At 39.5% G+C, this 20,978-nt stretch overlaps 1 protein-coding gene across 1 annotated transcript; it reads left to right on the top strand.

Annotated features, from left to right (window-relative positions):
- The first annotated feature begins 13,326 nt into the window (after positions 1-13,326).
- Positions 13,327-16,205, top strand: LOC121776828. The gene is made up of 3 exons (XM_042173990.1): positions 13,327-13,332; positions 14,787-15,056; positions 15,912-16,205. The coding sequence occupies exons 1-3, from the start codon at positions 13,327-13,329 to the stop codon at positions 16,089-16,091; spliced, it is 456 nt and encodes a 151-aa protein (XP_042029924.1). The 3' UTR covers positions 16,092-16,205.
- Positions 16,206-20,978: the final 4,773 nt, after the last annotated feature.

Here is a 20,978-nt window from a genome sequence, read left to right as displayed (position 1 = left end):
TCAAGAGGACCTAATACTAAGGAGCTGCGAAGGATGAGTCAGAGGAGAGAGAATGTACAGTGCCTTCTTATGCAAGGGCATAAATGCCAAATAATGAGGATTTACCTTATGGATTGGTGCTAAAGTCGTCCTATAAATAGAAGGAGGGACTCTGAAGAGATCATCACCGAGAATCACGATCATTCCTCATCACTTAGTCCATAGTCACACCACTCCACAGAAATCAGCAGAAACCATAGGATAAGAAAGCTAGAAGAAGCATGAAAAGTAAGTTCTACCGGAAGAATACTCTCTACGTCCTCGTTTGGAGGGAGAGAGCTTAGTTTAGAAGAAATCTACATTTTGTCCCGTGTTTTTAAGCTCTGAGGAGCCGATACCATCCTTTCATCTTTGTACTCTCTTTGTTCGAATATATTTGTCTGAATCTTGTTAATCTAAGTTTTCCTTAGTTAATTTCATTTCGCGAGTTCGTAATCGGTGCATTTTTTGAATTTGTGTTTAATTTCTGTTTTAATTCTGGAATCCTGTGAAAAGTTTGGTGCCATAAAGTTCTCAGGTGGAAGTTGGGTTGGATCTGGAGTTAGTGAGCTTGATTTGGTTTTGTGCATGGGTGATCGCGTTTAATTGTTGGTGGGTTGCTTAGATCTAGTTAGGTGGAGTTTAATTTACGTCAGATCTGAAGTTGGTACTGAGTTTTGCATGGAATAGAGTAGTTATTGTTTGATCTGTTGTGTACGTGATTTAATTGAACGGATCTAGTTTGAATTTAGTGCTTTGTTCTTTTGCGGCATATGCTCTGTTTCCGATCTGAAATGATGTTCCAATCTGTGTTTAATTTGGCTTGTTTGAGGAAGAAGACTATTAGAGTTAGTTAGGAAGTAGTCCGTGTCACCTTTTCTCTTTTCCACAGCTTAATTTACTCGTACACAATGGTCCCTTCTTTTTTGTTCGCTTGATCCGTTTGCAATGTTAATGTTTTCATCGCATGTTTAGCTGATCAGTTAGTATTCTAATTCTTGGTCAGTTCAGTTCAGTCCAATAGAGTAGAACTTAACCCACACAGTTGCGTGGCAACAACCATCCCGAAATGTCCACAACGCATGTTTAAACACTCCATTTACTAATTCATAGTATTGTGGGTTAAGGTCTTGAAGGTCCTCGTTTCTGTTTGGGCACCCAACAACATGTTTAGTAGTCTGCTTGATCTGTCGACCGACGCTTCTTGATCAGTCTGCGTTGAACTTTATTTTCTTTATATTGTGTGTGATCAGTTTGCGATAAGTAAACATCCTTCAAATGGCGCCGTTGCCGGGATGAATGATGTTATATATGCATGTGTTGAGATACTTGGGTGTATATAGTTTTGATCTATTTATATTTTTGTTTTTCTTTTCAGTTTATGTACGGAGGCTCGAAGTTTGGACACTGGAATAACACAGTCAATTGAAGAGACACTAAGTCTAACTAGCGGATCAGAGAGGCTCTAGCTCCTGCTACTACCAGATAAGGGTTAACCATAGCAGGTCTAGCACCTTCGAGTTCAGCGAGTGAGAAAGATCGCGCCTCACCAGTTAAGCCTGCAACAAACTTATTTCCAGAAAAGAAAAATCCAGAAATTATGGCAGCAGCGGTAGATGATGACCCCGAAATTGGGTAATTGAATGCCCACTTGAATTGTGAGCCGGCCCAGGTGATTGATGTGACGCTTGGACGGTCCAGAATCGAGGTGAAGAACAATAAATACGTGACTCGTTCTAGTGAAGTACGACTCCTAATGCGGGACGAAAGTAGTATCATTTTTATAAAACGAGTGCAGAAAAGCAAATGTGACAGTTAATGCGGGACAAAGGTAGTATGTGTTTAGCTTATTTAATCAAGTGTAACTAAACTCATAAAATTCTAGGGATGTGTCAGTAATGAATTTGGTTTATACAGTTCCTATTTATTTAATATCCGTTTTATTCAATACTTCGCTTCTAATCTAAGTATTGGATAATTGCTTCACGTTTGAGTGACACATTCTGTGATGATCTATTGGCTTGCAACATAGTCGTAAGATTGGCTTGCAACATAATCATGAGAGGAGGTTTATGAGTCAGAAGAGCTTAGTTGACATTACAATTAGCTTCCCTTAAAACGACACTGTTAATTGAGATCGAGAACAATAGGAGTCTTAGGAGCCTTTAGGAGTTACTAATCTAGGATTGACGCCCCTAGTGTCCGTAATCCACTTTGTACTGCATAGTCAATAAATATGTGACTCGTTGTAGTGAAGTATGAATTGTGCTAGGGTGTTGTAATTGGAATTTTTATTAATCATAACTGTGAAAGCACATCCTTGTAATTGCCAAATCTCTTCCGTTTATCTCTGTGTATTTATCTACAATCTTTACTTGCTTCCGTTGCTTTCGTTGCTTTTACAATTTTATTTTTAAAAAATAAAAAAATCCTTTATTTTCTTCAAATAGTAGAAGAAGCTAAGTATAAGGTAGACAATCTGTGATAGTTTTCCCTGTGTTCAATATGTGGTACTGACCTTTAGCTATACTATTTCCAACAACGAGACTTGAGATTAACTACAAGTTTAAATACGAAAAACTGGAATCTAAAAGATAGCTAGAACTAGGAACAGAAATGGAAATGAAAACGAAAAACTAAATGCGTAAATTCCTCAGGACTGTGGAACTGCTAGCTACGTTGGTTGGATTGAAAATGAAAGGCTGAAATTCTCCCTCGGTTGGCTGCCGAAGGTTTTGGGCTGGAGTGAAGGTGGTAGAACGACTCCCTTTTCTTCATATTCATTCTTCTACTATAGAGCAGTGTGACATAAATCCATAGGGTTGTTTCTTCTTTGACTTGACAATTTTACCCTTAGAATTTTTGTATAATGTGTGTCGTGTGTGTATTTTGTGTATAGTGTGTGTATATTGTGTGCATTGAATGTATTTTGTGTATAATGTATGTAGTGTGTGTTCATGTGTATGTTCTGTGAAGTGTGTGCGAGCATATTTTTTGTGTATAATGTGTGTACAATATGTGTGCACAAATTTTTCAAATTCAATTTCATATCAATTACTTCATTTTACCAAACATATGATTTGGAATTGAATTAGAATTCAATTTCTTTCATTTCAATTCAACTTCTATTCTGTGTACCAAACAGAGCCTGAGTGGGAATTTTTGGAAAGACGTACAAGTATCGAGCAGCCAATCATTAAAATTGGTCAGCAAGTACGAGTAGTACATAGCTGTAGTGCACATTCTATCTTGTTTCTTTTCTTTCATTTTGTTTTCGAAACTGGAGAAGCCATGTGGTGAGCTCGAGATCGACAGATTGGAATTGGATCAAGTTATATGGAATATAACCGAACCGATCGAATCAGTTAGCAAATTGTCGTTTCCACTTAATCAAATCAATCCTCAAACCGACTCATGCAAGAAAATATTTATAACTCCCAAATTGCACAACTTTAACAGTAAAGCGGCAAGTTCGGGGTCGATCCCACAGAGAAGTTGGTGTGTCGAGTGTGTGAGTAGTGAACAGGGGGGTTGGCTGCTGCCACGCTTTAACTTGGGAGTTTTTAACTACTATTTTTAATCTAGGCAGAATTAAACTAGCTAGCTTGATCAATGGAACTTTAACTACTGGGTCAAGTGAATTGCAGGTAACAGCGGAAAAGTAAATGCGAGGATGTAAACGCAAAATAACTTCGATTAAACTAAAAACTGAGTACAGCGTGAAATTAAACTAAGCTAACACTTCGGAAACTAAGAAAGCGGTAAAAACTGAGAAGAATCTCAGCGGCAAACTTAAGATAACGCAGACAGAAATGAGTATTCTGCAGCGCTCCCTTCGGTCGCCCTTTTAACTAAGCTATCTAAACTAAACTAGAGAACTGATCTAAACTAAACTAGGGAGTTGAACTACACTAGTTAACTAATCTAAGCTAAACTAGACGGAAAGTAATGTCTCGGATCCCCCTTCTTGTGGTGGCACATCATCTATTTATAAGCTCGATTCGACTCCCAGCTGGATAACGATCTTGACAGGGAATATTCGCTCATTCTGAGAGTGAGTGACTCATTGATTGCTACGTGTTGTTCTTCTAGAATGTCGATGCTTTTTGGTAACAGATTCGTATAACAGCTTCGTCCTTGCGTTCTCATATTCCGGCACGTGTCCCCTTCTAGAACGTCATCCTTGATAACAGAATGGTGCGCCATATCCAGCTCATTTCCTCACGTGTTCTTCTTCTAGAAGCCAGCGGTCCCCACCTAACTGCTTGATCGCTCCCCCTTGATCAACTCTCCCGATTCTTGGCCCTTTTTCGCCTTTTGTACTTGCTTGATCAGTTCCGCTTTGCTGCCTTGGCCAAGTAGCATTTCTGCACATTTTAACACTTGTTTTGCGCGATAAACCAATCAAGTAGTATACATTTTACCCTTAAACAGATGCATGAAATGAGCATTATCAAACTGCTTACACTTAAAACATACTTGTCCCCAACTATAAAGAAAAAGAAAAGAAAAGGATAAGGAAAATTTCAGGCATGGTTTACTTATTTCACAGTAAAAGAAAAAAATGAAAAGAAAAAAACAAGACCTCAAGATAAAAAAACACGTATTCACATATATATGCATTAGACCGATTAATTTTTCAACAATCATACCCGAGGTCGAGGTCAATCCATTTGTCAGTAGCTTGTGTTCCTTCTCTTTTGCCTTTGCTTGATCAAGGTGTCAGCTTGTCAAGATTGCTCAATTTAAAATCCACTGTTGGATTCACTCAGTCGCTCATTTCTCACAGAGTTGTTAGGACTGTTCACTCGGTGTTGCCATAAATTTAATACCTTGAATCGGACTGCACAAGATAGTTCCTTAAGGTCTTTGTTTTGGGTTGTAACGGGGCTCAAGGGTAGTAACGTATTAGGGTAGGGTCCTAGGGGTTCTAAGTTCAAATATAAAATTCTAAAGAAAAATCACATTAGTTGAAAAGCCAAAGATTTGACTAAACTCGCTGGATCAGAATTGGGATATTTATTTCTTCCTCTTCTTGATGCTCCTTCTCGATCAAATTTCGACCTTTAGCCTTATAACTTTCGGCTTATTTGTTTACTTTTGATTTTCTGGGTCAGGTTACAACTATTTCCTGCCTTTTCTTTATCTCAAACATTTTCATCATTTTTTATATGATCAACCCGATTGTCTAACTTGATCAACCCGGCTACCCTTTATTTCGATCATTCTATTGTTACCCCCTTTTATTTTCCTTGACAAACTTCATCTCTTCGACCCTCTTTTCTCATGTGATATGAAACTTGTATTTGGTCTTAAGGCTTCAAAGAATGGGTAAGGGTGTTTGGGCTCAAAGTGGTTAACTAAGGGGTGCCTTGAATAATGAGGCGGGGTTGTGGAATCGAAGGAAGAAAACGGCTCAAAAGGCTAAGTCCTAGTGCCTTTAGTCCTTACTACTTGTGCAATTTTCATCTCAATATTAAAAATCAGCCTCTCGTAAATTTTTTTCTTTTGTAAAAATAGTAGAAAGTGTTCTACTTTTGGCTTATAACTCACATATAGAGAGGCTTCACAGTTGGTTTAGATTTTGAGAGTTTCCATCATACTTGCGTCGTTCAAATTGATCAAGTTTTTGCAATCAAGTTTTACATGTGAGCATACTGAATCCTTTTTCTAACTCTCCCAAAAAGTAATCAAGTCTTCCATTTATTCAATTTCATGCATATTGCATATCTTATTACTATCTGGAGTTTGTTATTTTTGAAAATTTTTAGCATGTATGATTCTACTGTAACTAACCCGTCCCCTCTCCCCACTGCATATGAACTTGTCCCTGAGGGACTAGATGCAGTGGAAAGAAGGGTTAGGCACAGGCGACAGCACAACAACAAATAAGGAAAACTTCTCACACTTAGACCAGACACTGGGCTAAGTGTGAGATAGTGCCACAATCACAACATGCTAACAAAATCCAAAAAGATATAGGCAGACAAAAACAAGCAATATGGCATGCATACTTCTCACACTTAGACCCAACGCAGGTCTAAGTGTGATGCGGAATAGAATGACAATTTTACATACCAAAAACAAATTAAAACTAAAACTGTTTTGAAATTAACGTGAGCTAAGATGGGGTAAGGGGTACTTCAACTGCTTTTTTCCGGTCCCTCATGGACCTGACTTCCGTGGTAACGCCTTCGGGCGCTTGGAAAGTGGAAGTGGGGGATCATCAGACATGGTCGTCTGTGCAGTTTCGGTAGGGGAGTGCTGCATGCTGCTGCTTGGAGGGGCCGCTGGGGAAGGAAAAACTGACTGAGTTCCTTGGGCAGTTGCTTTGGGGATCTCTGTAGGAGTGCTCAAGTGGGTTTGAAACGTTTGTTGCTGGACGAACTTTACCATTTTCATCATCAGCAGCAGAGCCTCAGCCATCCTTTCGGCATTGATTCCTAGCGGTTCCTTAAAGCTGTGAATTGCAGAATGTAGGGACGCGATACCTGTTTGAATCTCCTGGATGTTGCTCCTTATAGCGGCCATTTCCTCTCCAATGTCGCCTCTTATGGTCGCCAGTGCCTCGGTCACATTTGTCCCCATGGTCGCCGTCTTCTCTATTATGGTGCTCCTTATGGCTGTCATTTCGTCCTTCAAGGCGCTCCCTAGTGCTGCCATGTCTTCTTTCCATTCTGGCGTTACCGTTTCCATCGGAACTCTCTCCTCCGTGTCCAAGTGGGCCTCAGCCCTGCTATCTCCGTCAGTTTCTGCTGTCACTTCTGGGCTGCCCTGTTCTGCAGCTTCTGTACTTGCGTCGGCCCTGCTCCTTCTCCCAGTTATGACGGTTACCTCAGGCCTTTCATCCTCTACATCGTAGAAGTGGACGGCATCGTCCTTCATGTACAAGAGTCCCTTGTTGAAAAAGAAAATCAAGTTGAATAGCTCTGGGGGATTGCACCTTAGAAGGATAGGGGCGGGCTTAGGTATTTTCATGATTATATTCCTCTGTAGATAGGCACCCAGCAGATGGCAGAGATAGAGATGGTGGCACACGCCCTTTCCTTTACTTCCGACTCTTAATTAAAACTTAATAAATAAAAATAAAAAAACTATTTACATTAACTACAAGGCCTTGAACGAATCCCCTAGGATGTCAATTGATCAGATAAAGAAGTTGTTGTTTGATCAAGCAGACTACCCATGAGTACTCGATCACTCCCTTTACCTGCTTGCTGGTGATAGTTAGGCATGAGTGGTGGAATATCTTCCACCATGCCCACCCTGGTTTTATCTCGATAAGGTTTCACCCCATGTTTGTTCATTAATAAGGGTGGCGAATCATGATCGCCCCCCTTGAGTCTGATTTCTTCATTTGATCCGGCGGTGGTACGAGGGTCTACCCATTTTAATTTCCTCCTCTCGAGCATCAGCTTGGGTTGATACTGGAAAAGTAACTCCTTCTGCCCCACCGTGAGCTCTCCGTTTCTCACAGTGGGGTCGAGTCTACGCTGCTGATCACAGTGGGGCGTCACTTCTTCTTTAGACATGGTGGAACGCAAGCATGGACCTAGGCAATCCCCATCAAGTCTGATATTTTTCCTTCAATTGCCTTTTGATTCAGCCCCAGCTCCTCCAACAATTTTCTCTTCTGTCCTTGCAGGTCTGGGTGGTTTGGTTCTTTATGCCTCTGGGTGGACAGGTTCGTGAAGGTACCCGGTAATGCTGGTAATGACAGTAACTGTCCTGCAGGTGCAGGGATCTCCTTCAGCATTCTCCCCACTGGGGTGTCTTGATCAGGTGGTTTTCGACCCCCGCTGGTTTAGCTGTCCAGTTCGGCTCAACTGACTGTGGTGGCTTACAGAAATCCATGATTGCTTTTTCAATGGCTTCATCATTCATTCCTTCAGTTATCCTTTGATCGAACCATTCATCCACCTCCTTTTTAAGCTGTCCCTTTGGGCCAGTGGATGCCCCTTTGTTAAATCTCGGGAATTCCTCTCCCAACTTCTTTTGCACCCTAGGCTTGGCTGTATCCACCGACTGCATGCTCTCACCGTTTTGTGGCTTTCTTACATTTTCAATGATGCCGAATGTAAGTCGTTCTCCATTAAAATCTAGATGCATCGTCCTTTTGCCGACGTCGATGACTGTGCTGGCTGTAGATAGAAAGGGCCTTCCCAAAAGGACTCCAGGGGACTCCTCCGCTGTTGGGTCTGTCATCTTGATGATGAAGAAGTCGGCGGGGTACAAAAATTTGTTCACCTTGACGATTTCATTTTCCAGAATTCCCTCTGGGTTGATAGAAGACCCATCTGCTAGCTGTATGAATAGATCAGTATGGACAAGCTTGGCGTCCCCCAGCTTTTCGTATATAGAATACGGATTAATATTTATAGAAGCTCCTAGGTCGCACAGTGTGTGCCCCACTTGAACGTTTCTGATAGAAATCGGGAGCGTGAACACCCCTGGGTCGGCCTTCTTTGATGGGAGATTATTCCTCTGGATTTCTTCGGGTACATTTTCTGTCTTAACCATCTTCTCCTCTTCAGCGATTTGTCCAAGGGTACTGGATTCTCCTCCCTTTGAGACTCGACCAAGGAACCTGGATTCATTGTTTTTTTCTTGGGTCGGTCCCTCTGTGGGTGCCGGAGAACTCGCAGATGAGCTCCGATAGACTCCATCTGATCTCACAGAGACTGCGTTGACATTTTCTCGCCCATTAGGCTGCTGCACTGTAGCTGGAATCTTCCCTTCATTCCCTCTCAGTTCGCCCAAAGACATGGCTACCTGAGATAACTGCTTTGTAAGCATCTCGAGTACAGCCCTCTGTTCTTTCTGAGTCTCTTGTATTTCTCGCATTGCATCTCGTGGTTGATGCGAGATCATCGCATCTCCTGGGCCCTCATTTTGTTGCCTGTGATACCTCTGATTAAATCGGCCTCCCCCATGGCCTTGCTGGTAAAAACCGGAGGGCCCATACTGTCCTGGTTGGTCTTGGGAAAGATGATTTTGTTAGTTTCCTTGGAAATACTTTGGGTTTCCTTGATTTTGCTGGTTTCCTCTGTGGTACTGCGGAACATAACTCACCATTTGATTACTTGGTTGCCTTCCCTAGTTGCTATACTGAGGGGCTTGGTGTTGGTACCCCCATTCTCCTTCCTGTTGTCGGCTTGACCAGCTAGGCTGTCCTCCACTTGACCAACCTGCCTGACCTCCCTGCATTCTATTCCCTCCAGTGTTTGGTCCATCCAGGATTCGAGCTGGCCAGTTGGACTGCCCGTCAGAGGGTTGTACCTGTTGTGTCGCGGTTAGTTGTGGTTGGCCTTGATTCTGATTAGTCCATCTGAAGTTGGGGTGGTCCCTCCACGGAGCATCTCTCTGTCTCCCCTGGATCCAGTTGCCAACAACATTCACTTGGGCCTACGGTTCCACCTCAGGGGGAAACTCGCAATAGTAATAGTGATGTTCTTCTGGTGGGGGCTGTTGCGGCACATACTGCGTTTCCTTCGGTGCAGGTTGTGGTGGCGGCCTGGCTTTCTCCACTGCCTCCAGCAGCCTTTTCTCCGTTTGCTCAAAACGAGCATCTAGCTTCTCATCGTTGCGCGCCTCTGCCGCGTGCACTGCTCCTCTCCTGTACTGCCCTCGAGATGTTTCGTACGACCGCTTGGCTTCAATTAGCCTCTCCAGGATATTCCTGGCTTGGCTGGATGGGGTTTTGGAGAAATTCCCTTGAGCTGCGAGGTTGAGGTCGTTCTTGCTGTCCACCGTGAGTCCGCCATAGAAGATCGAGAAGATCTCCTTCTCTCTCAGCTTGTGGTTAGGGCATGCTTGAAGTAGCCCTTGGAACCTGTCCCAGTACTGGCCGAAGGGCTCGTCATACTCCTGTCTGGCTTCTGTAATTTCCCTTTTCAGGGCACTTGTTTTCGATGCTGGAAAGAAACGATCGAGGAATATAATGTGGAATTCGGCCCAAGTCCTGATGGATCCTTCTGGCAGCCTAGACAGCCAGACACCCGCGTCCCCCTTCAAAACGAAGGGAATAGCCTTAAGCCTGTAATCTTCGGATGTGGATCCAGCTGGCACAGGCTGAATATCACAGTATCGGAAGAATTCCTCCAGAAAAGCATACGGACACTCCTTCGAAAGGCCGTAGAAGTGGGACAAAACGGCCAATACTCCGGATTTGATTGCGATGGTCCGCAGCCCAGGAGCAGCGGCGATGGCATGTGTGGGCTCTCTCTCATCATGAGCGTGTAGAGAGCCGATTCCCGAGTCGTCAGGGACAAGGGCCATTTTTACTTCTGCTTGTTCAGGTGGTGGTGGGTTTGTGTTCTGCTCGGTGGCTGCTGCTGCTTGTGCGGCTCTGTAACGAGTGGTAACTACGCCGGCTTCCTGGATTCTCCACTGAGTGTTAGTTCTTCTGTATATAAAGGGATGATTCCAGTAATCGCCTTGGTGGTACCTTCTCATCAACAGCAGGAAAAACAAATGAGAAAAGAAAGAAATAAAACTATTTACTCCTACGCACAACACACAAACATAAAATAACACCATGCTTCCCCGGCAACGACGCCATTTTGGTGAGCTCGAGATCGACGGATTGGAATTGGATCAAGTTATATAGAAGATAACCGAACCGGTCGGATCAGTTAGTAAATTGTCGTTCCCACTTAATCAAATCAATCCTCAAGCCGACTCACGCAAGAAAATATTTATAACTCCCAAATTGCACAACTTTAACAGTAAAGCGGCAAGTTCGGGGTCGATCCCACAGAGAAGTTGGTGTGTCGAGTGTGTGAGTAGTGAACAGGGGGATTGGCTACTGCCACGCTTTAACTTGGGAGTTTTTAACTACTGTTTTTAATCTAGGCAGAATTAAACTAGCTAGCTTGATCAATGGAACTTTAACTACTGGGTCAAGTGAATTGTAGGTAACAGCGGAAAAGTAAATGCGAGGATGTAAACGCAAAATAACTTCGATTAAACTAAAAACTGAGTACAACGTGAAATTAAACTAAGCTAACACTTCGGAAACTATGAAAGTGGTAAAAACTGAGAAGAATCTCAGCGGGAAACTTAAGATAACTCAGACAGAAATGAGTATTCTGCAGCGCTCCCTTCGGTCGCCCTTTTAACTAAGCTATCTAAACTAAACTAGAGAACTGATCTAAACTAAGCTAGGGAGCTAAACTACACTAGTTAACTAAGTTAAGCTAAATTAGACGGAAAGTAAAGTCTCGGATCCCCCTTCTTGAGATGGCACATCATCTATTTATAAGCTCGATTCGACTCCCAGCTGGATAACGATCTTGACAGGAAATATTCGCTCATTCTGAGAGTGAGCGACTCATTGATTGCTACGTGTTGTTCTTCTAGAATGCCGATGCTTTTTGGTAACAGATTCATATAACAGCTTCGTCCTTGCGTTCTCATATTCCGGCACGTGTCCCCTTCTAGAACGTCGTCCTTGACAACAGAATGTTACGCCATATCCAGCTCATTTCCTCACGTGTTCTTCTTCTAGAAGCCAACGGTCCCCAACTAACTGCTTGATCGCTCCCCCTTGATCAACTACCCCGATTCTTGGCCCTTTTTCGCCTTTTGTACTTACTTGATCAGTTCGGCCTTACTGCCTTGGTCAAGTAGGATTTCTGCATATTTTAACACTTGTTTAGCGCGATAAACCGATCAAGTAGTATACATTTTACCCTTAAACCGATACATGAAATGAGCCTTATCACCATGTAATAACTATTTGTTCAAATTCACATAGCGATCAGGAATTGTACGAGATTCTATCATTGTTTCTACCATCACATCCAAATTTCTTTTCTTTTCTTTTTTCACTTTGGATCATATAACTAAACTTTTTTGAATTGAATTAGGCCATCTGCAACGCTGTCTCTTATCCGTTTCGTAACCGTCTCATCCTTTAACTATTCATGGGCCCTACTGTACTTTTCACTCTATCTCTTAACTAAGAGATAGAACCTGCAACCCTCCATCTCTTATCCGTCTCTTAACCATCTCTTAAATTACTATTCATTTAATTTCATTTTTTATTTTTATTTCCAACAAATTCAATTAATAAAAACACACTTCATTAAATAAAATAAAATTACAAATTATAACTTAAAATTCGTAAAAATTAAAAAAACATAATTAAAAATCCTAAAAAAATTAAAAATACATAATTTAATTTCTTCCGCCAAATTTTGCCCAAATGTGCTCCATTAGATCATCTTGGAGTTGGGCGTGGGCGGTAGAATCACGTGTCCTTGCCCAAATAGAAAACCGTTCTTGTATAGACGGATGAACTTCACTACGAGGCGGACTACTTGCGGTGGAGCTTCTGGGGGTTTCAAGGTCGAACCAGTTTCCCGCCTCAGATCCTTCGTCTTGGACAATCATGTTGTGCAAGATTATGCACGCATACATGATGTCGACCATACTCTCTATAACCTACGTACGAGCCGGGGCTTTGATAATGCTGAAGCGCGCTTGGAGAACCCCGAACGCCCTCTCCAGCCTCCTGCCTCTGCGCAAAAAGAGCCTGCTTTTCGTTCACTGGCCTGTTGAATGTCTTCACGAAGGTTGGCCACTTCGGATAAATGCAGTCGGAAAGATAGTACCCTATTGTATACCGCTGATTGTTAGCGATGAAGTTGATGGCCGACGCTTTACCATCCAAAACTTCAGCGAAGAGGTCGGATTGGTTGAGCACGTTTACGTCGTTATTCGATCCGGGGACCCCGAAGTACTCATGCAGATCCATAGCCGGTAGTCGGCAACGGCCTCGAGTATAACGGTAGGGTGGGTGCCTTTGTGGCCGCTCGTGTACGACCCCCTCCACGCCACACGGCAATTCTTCCATTGCCAGTGCATGCAATCGATGCTGCCAAGCATCCCGAGGAATCCGTGCACTTCTTCGTGAAGGTGGAGCAGAAACTGGCAATCTGTCGTGCTTGGCTTCCAGAGAAATTCGTCGGTATAGGCTGCCCGGACGCCTTTGCAGAATTGGATCAAGCACATTCTCTCAGTGCTTTCTCCAATGTGGTGGTATTCGTCGAACAAATCCGCCGTTTGTCCAGTCGCAAGCTGACGGATAGCTGCAGTACATTTCTGCAGCGTCGTGTGGTTAGGACGGCCAACGGCGTCGAACCCTTCTTGGAAGAACTCTTCCCGGGCTGCCAACGTATTTGCGATGTGGAGAAATAGCGGTCGCTGCATGCGAAAACGGCGACGGAAGTAGGTATCTCCCCATACCGGGTTATCGCAGAAGTAATCGCATACTAACCTTGCGGTGACTTCCTTCCGGTTACGATGGATGTAAGTCCGGGATCGTCTTTGGGGCGGCGCGGGTTCCTCCGCCTCCCTACGTCGCAGTTCTTCAAGTTGTTCTTCCATTATTCGACGCATTTGCTCAAATGGATCCATGAATGGATTAACTTTGGTACAAGAATAAAAGAGATGAATTGAGATGAAAATTGGAGAGGAAAGAGAGATGATTTGAGAAGAATAGATGTGTGTTAATGTGTAATGAGGATCAAATAGGAGTATTTATAGAGTAAAAAAATAAAAATAAATAAAAAAGGAAAATGACCGTTGAACGGTCATATGACCGTTTTTAATTTTTAATTTTTTTTATTAATTTTTAATTTTTTTAAAAAAATGATTTATTGCGTCAACATGATGACGCCCACTCACGGGCCGGCGAGTGGGCGTCACGCATGGCTCCGGAGCGCGACACGTCGCGCGCGCGTGTGGCGAGACAGCTCGCGCGCCGTCTCGCAGCGACGGGCGTCTCGGCGGGCTGGGGATGAGACGGGACGCTGCAACGCGTCCCGCGCGAGTCTCGTCTCGTCGGGACGAGATAAGGGACACCCGCGAGACGCGTTGCGGGTGCCCTTAACCACCATATTTTTAATAGGTTTTTACTTCCTAAACATATCTAATACTTTCTTCGTCCTACTAAATATGTAAGATTGATTTTTTCAGAATAAAATTTTATATAATAGTATTCCCTCAGTCCCCAAAGAATATGCATTTTGGGTTCGACATGAGTTTTAATGCAAAATTGTTAAAGTAAGAGAGAGGTAGAGAGAAAAAGTAAGTAAAATATTGTTAGTGGTGAATGAGTCTCACCTTATTAGAGAAAAAATAGTTTCCAAATTACAAAATGCAAATTCTTGTGGGAAGAACTAAAAAGGAAAAGAGTGCTTATTTTTGTGGGACAAGGGGAGTAAAGGATATTTAATAGTATTTCATATTTTTTCAAAAAAAATCTTGAATTTTTTACATGCTACATTAAGAAAAAAAATTATACCCTAATAATTTTTTGGGAAATTTTTAGAATTATAGAATATTTTAGAATTATGAGTAGATTTTTAGAATTATAGAATATTTTAGAATTATGAGTAAAAAAAATATTAAAAGCTCGTGGAAGGATGTCTCTCCATATTACTTTGCAAATCTTTCTTGCTAATTCTTGGAAGGACCTCTCTCCATATTAATTTGAAGGCAGCTTATGAAAAGTAAGAATAAATTAGGGATAGAAGTAGGGGTGAGCAAAAAAACAGGAAACCGAATATCCGAACCGAACCAAACCGAAAATTTGAAATTCGGTTCGGTTTTTTCGGTTTTTCGGTTCGGTTCGGTTTTAAAATTTTGAAAATTTTGGTTTTTCGGTTCGGTTCGGTTTTGATGAAAAAAAAAACCGAAAAACCGAAAAACCGAATTATATTTAACATATATATATATATATATATATATTATATAAATAGTACTCATTAAAAGACTCTAACCCTAATTCACTCCTTCCGCCTCCTCTCCAAATCCAGATTCGGAATCTCTTCTCCTCTCCTCTCTGTCGCCATCTATTCTCCTCTCTGTTTCCCCTCTCTTCTCCTCCCCGTCGCCTCCGCCCTCCAGCCGTGCTCCAGATTCTTGGCCGTCTGCTCCTCTCCACGTTGACGCCCCTCCACCCGACGACTCGTCGCCTTCCAGCGTCCAGCAGCCGCCTCCTCCCTCAGCCAGCCACGCCGCTCAAGAAGGTAAAATCTCCTACTCATTTGATTCCTATTTAATTTGTGTATTGCATCCCTCAGCCAGCCACGCCGCTCAAAATTTCGGTGCTCTGCCCGGAAGAAGAAGTCTTTGAGGGCTCGATATGCTTATGGTGTCGTGTTTCTGTTGACAAATATTATAGCTTGGCTCTTTAGAGATTATGGTGAAAGGATTTTGCCTATGCTGCCTTGTGAGTTTTGCATTTGCTTTCGTTTTCACATGTTGTGCAGGAGTGAAAATTATACCACATTTGCTCAAAATTTGTTATTCTCCCTCTGTTTATACTGTATCTTTTGTTGCTTCTCTGTTTCTCTTGTTGTTCTGCTTTCTTGCTAGAGGCTTTTTGGTGTATGCTTCTATGCTAGGATTATTAGTACTTTCGAGTTTACATTGAGAGAGCATCATTGATTGAGATTTTTTGTCCTTCGAATATGTTGAAAATCTTAGTTTGCTTCATTCTTGTATCTGATTATTGAATATGGAGACTTCTTGACTTGGGTGGCTTCGCCTCTTTCTAGCATTTTTTTACAACAGTAAATTGGATATCTAAACAATTAGATGGGAATAATTACGTCTGCCTTATTGAAATCCCACTTGCCTTTTCATTCTTGAAATATATTGATCTTATATATCAGGAGCTGTGCTCTGCATGTTTTGTTCTTCTGATACTGTGTTTAATTTTCTACAAAATTTAATTGTTGTAATTTATGCATCGTTAGATGTTGAAATTGAGTGTTGAATTTCATATGGTGAACAATTGGAGATTATCATTGTCCATTGATGTTATAATTTTCTCCAATTTACGATTTAATATATAATTTTCTAAATCTTTCTTATTGTAGATGTTGAATAATGAAAGAGAAGCCATTGGAGATAGCATTGATGTAACTAAAGTTACTCCCCATGAGGATGACAAAGGCCATGAAAAAAAGAGAAGTTTGATCAAGAAAAGGCTAAGAAAGGCTTTAGCTTTTATGCTAATGGTTGATGAGTTGCCTAGATATGTAAATTTTGTTGGTTGATGTATGTTAATCATGTTATTATAGTTTTGTGATTTTTTTTATTTTGGTTTTTCGGTTTTTTCATACAATTTCGGTTTTTGGTTGAAATTTAAAAATTTCGGTTTTTCGGTTTAATTCGGTTTTTAAGTTCGGTTTTCGGTTTTCGGTTTTTCAGTTTCGGTTCGGTTTTAATTTTAGTCTAAATTCGGTTTTTCGGGTTTGGTTCGGTTTGGGCGAAAAACCGAACCGAAACCCGAATGCACACCCCTAGATAGAAGTAAGAGAGTTAGGATGATAATAATTCTTTCCATACCATATTTATACTATAAATTTTGGGAGATATTCCTAATCAACATCGAAATAAATTAAATTAGGAAAATAAAATCTTGAGTTTTTTAAAATTAGGAAAAATAAAATCTATAAATAGAAGGGGAGTTTTCGGGAGAAATCATAATGGCCATAGACATTGCCAGGCCCGCCACCATTGTTACACAATTTCTGTAATGGGGAAATACAGCCATGCTCTTGAATCAGTGAAAATTTTAAAACCCTAGTTCAATTTGGGAATTTGGGTTGGGAATTTGGAAAAATGGGAGGAAAAACTCAGCAGCTCGAATTTGATTTGATTTGAAATCCAGAGGGAAAAAAAACTATCGTAGTAAAAAACAAGATAAATTAAGCGTATTTGCAATTTTGAAAAGAAAAGATAGCCGTTTTCTTTTTTCAATTTATGTTTATAAAATAAGCTTTTTTGCGTGTTTCAAGATAATATAATATATCAAAGTCTGTTTTTATATCTTCAATGTACACATTATATGTTACTACTATTTATACATTCAATAAAATATAAAATAATATGCAAATCATAATGAATAGGTATAGTATAAATATAGATTAAAATACATGCCCCTTTTTATACATTTTGTACTAGTATAAAAGAATAATTAAAATTTTTAATCAACATAAATATAATACAATGAAAATCATAATGAACATGCCAAGCCAAAAAATATATATGAATTTGAATTTGTGCTCTCTCCGAATTTGAATTTGTGCTCTCTTAGAATTAACATCATAGGTGGTGTTCGTTTTCCTAAATAAAATAATACCAAAATACAATCTAGAATTGAGTTGTGAGATTATTTTAGTCATAGAGGAGCTATGACTAGTTGACTAGTTATCTCATGATTATCCATCTAAGATTGAATTGTAGGATTGAATCTTATAAACCAAACACACAACATATTTAATTCGGGATACAATCTTGCAAATAGAATACCCCCGAGAACAACAATCACCTTCAAAGAGAAAAGAAGAAACAAAAACATAATTCGGGAAAGGATTTGGAATACACAAAACGGCGTTTAGGCTTGAGAGGAGTAGAAGAGTTGTTAGAATTAGTTGTATATATAGTGAATATCTAATCTTCTTTGGGCTGGGCCTAACCTAAATTGTTTAGGGTTTCTAAACCCTAATTATATTAAGCTAAATTTAAAATTTGAAGTTTAGCCTTTAGAAGTATTAATACTATAAGAGCATCTGCAATAGCGGATGTCAGGTAGGACTAGCGGTTAGTCCGTGGAGGTATCCATCGCAATAGCGGACTAAAGGTAGGACGTTAGGTAGGACATCCCGAAGTAGGACGAGCGCTCGTCCACGCCCGAAACCGGACGTCCTACCTCACATCAGCGGACAAGAGCACAAACGTCCCAATTTTTTTATTTTTTATTTATACTTAATATTTACAACTAATTGCACTTTATTTGTTTTATATTTTCTAAACACCAACAATTAAAATGAATTAATCATATTTTTCAATTTGTTTTATTGGCTAGGGCGTCGGTTAGTCCTAGCGCTAGACTATTGGGATGTCTGTCCTAGTATGGATGCTCTGATACATTCAATATTAACAGTTACTACAACATTTGAAATTTGTACAGTATTGCATTACGTGTAATGGGCTCACTAGAATGATTGTGAAATTATACTTCCTCCGTCCCCAAAGAATATGCATTTTGGGGTCAGCACGAGTTTTAATATAAAATTGGTGAAGTAAGAGAGAGGTAGAGAGAAAAAGTAAATAAAGTATTGTTAGTGGAGAATGAGTCCCACCTCATTAGAAAGAGAAGACTTTTCAAAAGTAGAAAGTGCATATTCTTGTAGGACGGACTAAAAAGGAAAGCGTACATATTCTTGAGGGATGGAAGGATTATTATTTTATAAGTTAAGTGGAGAGAGAATAAGGTAAAAAAGAGAAAAAATAAAAATAATATTGTTTTTATTTAAGAAAACATTTCATTTTAAGTGAGACAATTCAAAAATGAAAATATTTTTTTTAAATGCGATGGAGAGAGTATTATTTATGGTTCATATTCTTTAAAAATATTAACTGACATCTTTAGACATTGATATAATTTTGTTGGAACAACTTTTTTTTACCAATATACTCTCAAAGCTAAATGGTTATTTATGTATTTTGTATGAGTGAAAATTTGTCCTTTTGTTTTATTTATTTCCCGTCAAGTATATCGTGTCGTGATGAGTAATTATTTATCACACTACAAAAAAAAAAGCGTGATTTACTGACGGAATAAGTGATAGAGAGCTATCATTCTCTAATTATTGGCAGAACTAGTGACGAAATGAGCATCTGAAAATAGTAACATTATATTTTTATCATAGTGACGGAAGATGCCGTCGGTAAATTATTTCATTTTGTTTTTATTTTAGATTTTGCGTTTTTTATTTAGTGGCTGACTTTTACCGTCAATATCTATATTTAAAATTTATTTAATTTCAATTTAGAGACTGTAATAATTATGACACTAAATGTTATTTTATTTTTATTTAATTTTGTAATTTTATAATCAGCGGCAAACTTTTTCCGTCATTAACTATATTTCACACTTTTTTAATTTCAATTTTAGAGACAGAAATAATTCTGACACTAAATTAATTTATTTATTGTTTAATTTAGTAAGCTTTTAAATCAGTGACAGAATTTTGAGGTCATTAACTATATTTCAAACTTTTTTTAATTTCAATTTTAGAGACAGAAATAATTCTGACACTAAATTTTATGTTATTTTATTTTTGGTTTAAGTGGCAGACTTTTCTCGTCATCAACTGTATTTAGAATTTTTTTTAATTCAAAATAGTGGCGGGTACAAGTCCGACACAACATTTGTTTTATTTTTAGTGAATAATTAATCAAAATTGCTAATTATATTTTGACGTTTTTTCTAGGGAGACAAAAAAATGAATGATCAAAGTGCTACCGAAGAGACGTTCTCTCATAAAAAAAGACCTTATAGTATGAGATATTCTGGTCTAAATTAAATATTTAAGTGTGCAAAAAATCTTCAAACCATTATAGCAATGTTTCATGATTTTTTAAAGATAAGAGAGTACATATAAAATTAGTGCAATGCAAATGTCTAAGATTCGTAATTCTCTCCGAGCTTACGTAAATAAAGACTAGCTAGTGTATGATAGTATGAGTTATCATTCGTTGTTCAAAATTTTATAATTTCTAAACAATCACATTCTTTAGATCTGTCGAATTCATTTCAAGTTTCATAGTATTATTCGAAAATAAATTTTCATATTTTCTTTTAATCTCCATTTTATAAAAGTGATGTGATGTTATCTAATAATCCCATAATAATGATATTGTTGACGATATAAATGAGATAAAAAAAAAAGTGAGAGGATCGGAGATGTGCAAATTGCAATAATGTTCAGTTATTAATTAATTATCAGAGTATGATTCACGCCCTTGAATATGGAAATAAAGAGTGAATAAACTTCAAATCAGAGATCAAAATAATTAGCTGGATTTATTTTTTTATGGATGAATCTGTTGACGTTCGAGCTGTCAGTCTTGTTTTACTCTTTACAGTTATCCTTATAATAATTTTAGGACTATATTTCATAAGTAGTCTGTCTATTAAGTTAGCGTGACTGTAATTTTAGTATTACATAAATAGTCTATAAACTTAATTATGAGAAAAATAGTAAGTATTGAATCGTTATCGGATTAACTCAATATCAATCTAAATCCAAATCCAGTAAGATTCAATACAAACTTAATCTAAATCCATCAATCCAATAATGATCCAAATATGGTTAGCTTGATTTAAACTCGATAAATTTGTGTTTCAGTGTCATATAAAAATTCTCAAGACTAAAAAAAATATTTTTTCCGACGTACTAGCATATGATTTCTTTGACATTTCCTCAAGACTATTTAAAATTCGAATTATGCAATACTCTAGAAACCATGTGTACAAATGTTACTATTGTTAATATTTCCGGTGAAGTTGAAAAACAAGAATTAACACCTATCCATCTCACTTAATGAATATCTTATCTAAAACGATTATATATACACATGTAAGGAATAGATAATTGAGGATCATCCGAAATATTTTGTTTAGGTAATTACCTTAATTAACGAGATTTTGTTTCCTAAATCTATTCATACAAATATATGTTACACCATTCCTTCCTGTATTTATATGAACCGCTCATGCACAAACCCCAAATTCACCAATTCTAAATTTCCCGATGCCAGATCTGGAATCGGCCGCCGCCGCAGCGCCTCAGGGAAGGAGGCGGATGGCGGCGGCGCAGAAAAAGGAGTTCCCGCCGCCGATATCTCGGGTGGCGTGGGCGATGAAGAAGTATTGCACGAGCGATGGGCGGTTGATAATCGGAGAGGAGAGAGTGAGCCATGAGTAGTTCAGAGCCGATCGATGGGATGGCCGCCTCGTCCTCAATCTCGTCCACGTGCACGAGGATGAGTTTGAGGACGAGGCGACTGTGGCGGCGGAGTGTTATAAGGCCATTCACAGTAGTGGACAGCCAATCGCCAATAATAGCTTGGGGTTGAAGCCATGTGGTGGT

Source organism: Salvia splendens, chromosome 18 (assembly GCF_004379255.2).
Source record: "Salvia splendens isolate huo1 chromosome 18, SspV2, whole genome shotgun sequence".
NCBI classification, from domain to species: domain Eukaryota; kingdom Viridiplantae; phylum Streptophyta; class Magnoliopsida; order Lamiales; family Lamiaceae; genus Salvia; species Salvia splendens.
The sequence above is the reverse complement of the archived record's forward strand: the minus strand, read 5'-3'. Positions and strand labels throughout refer to the sequence as shown.

What these genes read in the sequence shown, in the direction of transcription:
- LOC121776828 (XM_042173990.1), top strand. An exon ending in CAGCCACGCCGCTCAAGAAG is followed by an intron (nt 15,057 to 15,911) that starts GTAAAATCTCCT and finishes TTCTTATTGTAG; the next exon opens with ATGTTGAATAATGAAAGAGA.